Source organism: Gnatocerus cornutus, chromosome 5, assembly GCF_029298725.1.
Source record: "Gnatocerus cornutus isolate USDA-ARS CGAHR chromosome 5, icGnaCorn1.1, whole genome shotgun sequence".
NCBI lineage: Eukaryota > Metazoa > Arthropoda > Insecta > Coleoptera > Tenebrionidae > Gnatocerus > Gnatocerus cornutus.
Window position 1 is genome coordinate 14,636,025 of NC_142237.1, and position 6,000 is coordinate 14,642,024.

Genomic DNA, 6,000 nt, shown 5'->3' on the forward strand with positions numbered 1-6,000 from the left:
GAATCCAGATAATATGAAGAGTTCAAGCACCTAAAATATCTAAAAACTTCAATTTCAGGATTTCAAAAAAGGTAATTTTTAGGAAATTGTTCTTAAAGTTTACATGTATATTTTTGTTAAATTTTACTTCATTTTTAGTTCCAGAATTTCAGCAATTTTGATTGAAACGCAATTTTACCTAAAAGTTAAGCAAATTGGAGAAACGTTTACATCTGTATTTACTTTATTTTAATGGATTCTATCACAGTAAAGTTACATACCTACAAGCACTTTCCTTGTAAAGTAATTATTCCCAAAGCTGGTACACAAAAACTAGTTCGCAATTTGCACAAAACTGAAAACTTTTTGATAATAGCAGTTTCCACAATGCAAAACCAGCTCGCGAACAATTTTAATTAAAACAAGTAATTTGAAGCGGTCAGCATTGAGGACTACTTAGAACTAATTTGACCCGTAATCCATACTTCCTCGGAAAAATGTCGTGTTTTTTTTATTTTCTTTTCTTCCTAGCTATTCACGTCATTACATTTTTGTCATATTTTACATGCAGATACTTACGTTGAAGGAAAATCATCTCTATCGTCTAAAAGTAAATGTTGTTGTTCGGCTAGTTCCTTCTCTTCTCTTTCACGTTCTCTTTCTGAATGTCGTTGTTGCAACAAATCGTTATCAAGTTGTCTTATCTCCCACTGTTCTCTCTGCGAACGATGGTGTTCCTATAAAAAGAAAGAGCAATGAACAAAAGAAAAAGTAGTTTAATTACATTTGGTGTGTAAATAATACATGAGGCTGATGATTGTTTATATGGATCGTTGTTTATGTTCTACATGTTGTAGTTAAATAAACTTTGACTCAGCTTCTACGTAAATAATTTGACTTCACTTGTTAAGAAATGATTTAAATAGCAAACTATACAAAATATCATCAATTATCCTCTAAAAAACAGCAAAGTTCTACGGACAAGACAATGTGCAAGAATGAGAAAATCAATGAATATGTAGATACAAACAGTACAAGTACAAGTAATTTCCTAGATGAGTAAATGACTGGGAAAGTTAAACAAGACTTACTAATAGTGATTGGAAGTATTTAAACCAATTACAATAATAAGCAGTGTCTTAGAAATAATTCTAAAAATCTAAACTTTTGGAAATTAATTATCGTTGCATTCAACAATTTACAAACTTTAATGGCGGCGTCGTATTCTTGTTGTCGTTGTTCCTTGGATGTAGTTCGTTTCTCTTCTTCACTCTGCTGCTGTTTTTCTTTTTCTTTAGAACTGGTGGAGCTGCCCGCCCCCGGCGGCGGGTACGATATCCAGAACTGGTGGGCCAGCTTGTTGCACTCCTACCAAAACCGCCAAGATGTTCTGAAAAAAAAAACGGTTGAATATCACTCGTAAACTAAATTCGACGTGGTGATGAGCAGCGATTTGATGTATCGACAGAATTATTGGATTTATTAAAATGTTTGATTATTTTCATAACACCTACTAGAACTTTACACATCGTAAGATTAGTACTCAACACTTGAAAGGTTTATTTATAAATCTAAGAATATATTTAAGTAAAGTGTTTTCGTTTGTGCGTCAATTTGATGCTTTTTTACTTTCTTATTACTTTAATAAATGCCTTGAACAAGCTTCAGGAGTAATTTCCACGCAGTTGTAATAAAATTTATTGGCTAGCATCATAAATAAATCTCACTTACCTTGTAATAAAAACAGTTATTACAAGAGTGATCAATAAATCTCAAACGGTTTGGTGATTTTTAACAACACGACTGTGATTCACATTAGTAGTGTATTTTCGGTAGTGTGACTTGTCCTATTTATACTAATTTGACGAGTAAGTTTTGGAAGCAATGGAAAATTGACATCGAAATTATAAGCTTGGATATTTTGTTTGGTTTATAAATACAGTCCACAATCAAAGTGGAGCTTTAACTGACAGACTTGTTTACCCAAAGTAAAAATTGATAGATTAACTTCAGGCTTCTCATCGAAGTTTGTTTTGTTCTAATTTGAGCCCGCAGATTTGTTGGCGATGAGATGACAGCTCCAGGAAAATTAGAGCTGATTAATAGATTGCTGAATGCTAAATTCATTTGTAAATATTTGACGCACTAAAATTTTTCCCACAAAAAAAATCTAATTCCATGGGCACAAGAGAAGAGCAATTTGGCATCGGTTTTGTTTTGAAACAAACTGGTTTTAATTTGATGCAAAATTATGTTGTTTCGTGTTAATTTTCTTGGCATTCAAACCTTTCCAGAGAAATTAGAACACACTTGTAACCTAGGAGACGTTACAGGATTTATTTTTGTGTAATTTTGAAGCGAAATTATGCTAGAAAAATCTGTTAATTTGTGAAAATTATTGTTCACTCATCCGTTTTTTTCCAACACAATGCTTTCACTGATATTTTTGAACGAAACATTTTACTATTTAAAATGATTGTGCAAAATCAACTTTTAATATTGAAGTGCCTCAAAATTGCCCTCGTTCTTTTCCGTTTCTCCACATTTCCACGCATTCAAACCTATGAATGTAATATTTCCAAATTACACTAACCATTTACTTATTTATAGCATGGAAGTCAATGTTTGGAACTTATCGAAATCAATACAGAAATTTTAAGTAGTAAAAGCGGTGGAGTAAAAATAGCACACTAATCTTGATCATGAAGCGACTTTGACATTAAGATTTTCCCATTTTTTTCCGATTCTGTCTCGAGCAGCTGCGTCAGCTAACCCTAGCTATTACCTTTACACCTTTATTTAAATTCCCACTAAATTGACCTGTCACGTTAACGTAAGAAAAATTGGTCTTTCATTCAATTGAACTTTTCAGAGGCAAATTCTCCGGTACAAACTTTTAATTCCTTGTTGACACCGCCGTTCTTGTTTTTCTTTTAGAGGATCAATTTTGACGAAGGATTCGTTTAACCACGACCCAGGCATTTCGAGCAGATGGTATCCAATTTTCCAGTAATACAAAAGAGCTATTCGGAAAAATCAAATTCAATATCAAACGAATAGAGCTTAATAGAAAAATGAATCAAGGGAAGTAGACTGAGCGAAATGAAAGGAAATTTATCGACGGTGGAAAATGGTATTTCTGGTGATATAGTGAGGTTAATTGCTGGACTATTTTTAGTGGCATACTTGTTTGCTTTTTTTGTGTAAAAATAAAGTAAGAAGGTTTTCAAGCAAAATATCACTTTCGAGGATATTGGTGGGGACGTTTTTTTTGTGCAAAAATTGTGCTTCGTGTTACACAAGGCGAATTTAGAAATAATTTTTAATTATTAAAAATTAACATAATGTGGTGCCAAAAATGACACTGAACTTTAGAATTCGCTCTTTGAACTTTAAACTGTTTCAAGTATTTTAGAAAGTAAATGATTACGCGTTTTTGATGTTTTATCAAAAACTGTTATCGGTTAGCTGTTGCATTATAAATTTTAATTGAGCATTTTTAATATTTGTTTTTATGTCTGTACCAATTTGGGATAAGTTTCAGATTGCCACTACTTCTCAGAATTGTGTGTAAGTACGCTGCAGGCGTTTTTAATTGAAATAATTCTGGTCTTAATTTAGAACTGCAATAAAATTTTATTAGATACAAAAATAACGACTTTACTTTGTACTACTTTATTAAAGAAGTTACTTTCTAAAACGATTATATTTATAAGCATTGTACATCTGTAAATACTAGTTTGTAAAGATATTCTCAGGTTACTCAGACGTTTTATAGTCCTTGAATTAACTATTTCGAAACTCTTAAGTACCCGAATGCATTCTCGGATTTCAGAAATTATCAGGAAAGCTTTGGAGTAGCTAGTAAATGTTCGATATTAATTTGAGTTATTTTTTGATCTTTTAATTTTTGTCCCAATTTTTTTGTATTAGTCTTGCTTTATTTATCTTTCTAGCCAGAAATAAAAGTGAAAATTTTCAAAATATATAGACTGTCCCAGAAATCGCGCCCCAGAGAGAAAGGGCTTATCGAGGCAACAATTCTAAACCAAAAGGTTGAAACTAAAATTTTTAACTCAAAAAATAATCGAGATAAGACAAAAAAATGGTAGGCAATCCCGAAGCCAAACAGAATTTGAAAAACGGTAACTATGAACACGTACACATCCATTGGTCAGATGAACATTAGACTTTCGTTGCCTAGGAAATTATAGGCTTTTTACTTCACTTCTCGAATAAACTTTCGGTATTGGTGGTTAATATTTTATCAGTTCTCGAATACTATTAAACTTATTATCATTACTCGTATATTATTATTGTCAACACCAAGATTTGATCCAATAAATTTCTTTGTATTAAACTTAGTCAAGTTTTGTTTTGAAATTTACCATCTGTATTGCTTTCAGCACCCTCCCTTGCTCTCTGGGGCGCAAGTTCTGGGACATCCTGTATAGCAAGAAAAAAATACATTTTATATTTCAGCAAATAATAATTAGCCTTTTCATGAAATTTTAGGCTTTGTTAAGTGGTAATGGCGTATGTACAGAAGAAGAAGCGCGAAATTTTGATTATTCGCTTACCTGTACCTGTTTTTTACGATACTCAAATTTTTATATTTTCAAGATTTAGAATATTAAATTTTTTGTCCTTTCATTGTGAGTTTATCAAAATGTATGTATTTAATTTTAATTAAATTGGTGTAAATTCAAATTTATCAGACTCAATAATTTCGTCTCAACTTCTGTTTTGAAGTAACATTTCTTAACTCCGGCTCTGGGATTCTTAACTTGTTAAGTTTTTAATTTTGGAAATTTCGTAATCCCAATGTTTTGTTTTCCTGGAATTTAATTTTTTAAATAAAATTTTCGGAGCTCTCTGAGAATTTATAGATTAACCACCTAAAAATTTCATGGCTTGGATAATGTAAGAATATCAAAAAAGGAAATCCTAAAATCTATTTTTTTTTATTTTGGAGTCCATAAGCGGAAATCTACGAGCTCAACAATACTAGAAAGATCAGAACGACCTGACAATTAAAAAAATATAGAATTCACAGCCTCGAAAACTAAAAATTTTAGAACCTGAACTTTTGGTTCTTGGACTTTCTCGGAATTTAAGAAATTGGAAACTGTTTATTATAAAAGTTTTTCTTAGCTAAGCTTTCTCTGTTTATTGCTATTATTTAAATTGTTGGTAGCAGAAATTTCTGTTTATCTATTCTCACACTGAAGGTAACGAAATATTGAATTTTATTTTAAGTAGTTTTATTGTACAATTTTGACTGAATCCTTAGCTTTGATCCACGAAAATTTGAAAAACTTCTCAAGTGGAGTGCTGAAAAACTTAAAAGCACAATCATTTTATAAACTAAAATCAACTGGCTTTAATATTTGCATTTTCTAGCTAGTTTCTAGTCAACCGATGTGCCGACTCCCAGATTTGCAATTACCTCTCTTCAAATTCAACGTACAATTGTAGAAACTTTCCTGTCCCGAGACTTTGCTTCATTTCTTTCCTTTAAATTTTGTTTTTCTCGTAGTGATGGAAGACTGCACAAATCCTGGTCTGTTTCTTTCACCGTGCGAAATCCTTTCATAATGAATTAATGATAAAGTCTGACGTTGATAAATATTTACAAAGTATCGTAATTTTTCAGGTTTATTTATTGTGAAAAAAACAGAAAACCTATGAACACATAGCATGCAATTTTGAGGTGTTTGCTAGCTTTAAGTACATTTCAATTCCTATTTTTAAACCGCCATAAATGACACAAAGGTTTCATTGATTGCACACTGATAAAAGATCGAACGAACAATCTATACAGGGTTTAACATTGCTACAACAAATTAAACTCTCTATGCATAGCAAACAACATTTATTGGACAAAACCATGCTTAAAACATGTTACAAGGTTATAAAATATCCATCGCCATAGTATAGGGCTGGGAAGGATCATTCAAAGGTTGGGTCTATACATAAAAATAAAAACCAAGAAAAAAAACACCGAACACCTATAATCTA

General features: G+C 31.6%; 1 protein-coding gene across 1 annotated transcript; it reads right to left on the reverse strand.

Moving 5' to 3' along the window:
• Positions 1 to 388: 388 nt before the first annotated feature.
• Positions 389 to 1,508, reverse strand: LOC148174946 (uncharacterized). The gene is made up of 4 exons (XM_088036940.1): positions 1,494 to 1,508; positions 1,186 to 1,347; positions 559 to 716; positions 389 to 510 (listed from the first exon to the last, which is right to left on the reverse strand). Exons 1-4 carry the CDS (start codon positions 1,506 to 1,508, stop codon positions 507 to 509), a joined length of 339 nt encoding a protein of 112 aa, XP_087893066.1. The 3' UTR covers positions 389 to 506.
• Positions 1,509 to 6,000: the final 4,492 nt, after the last annotated feature.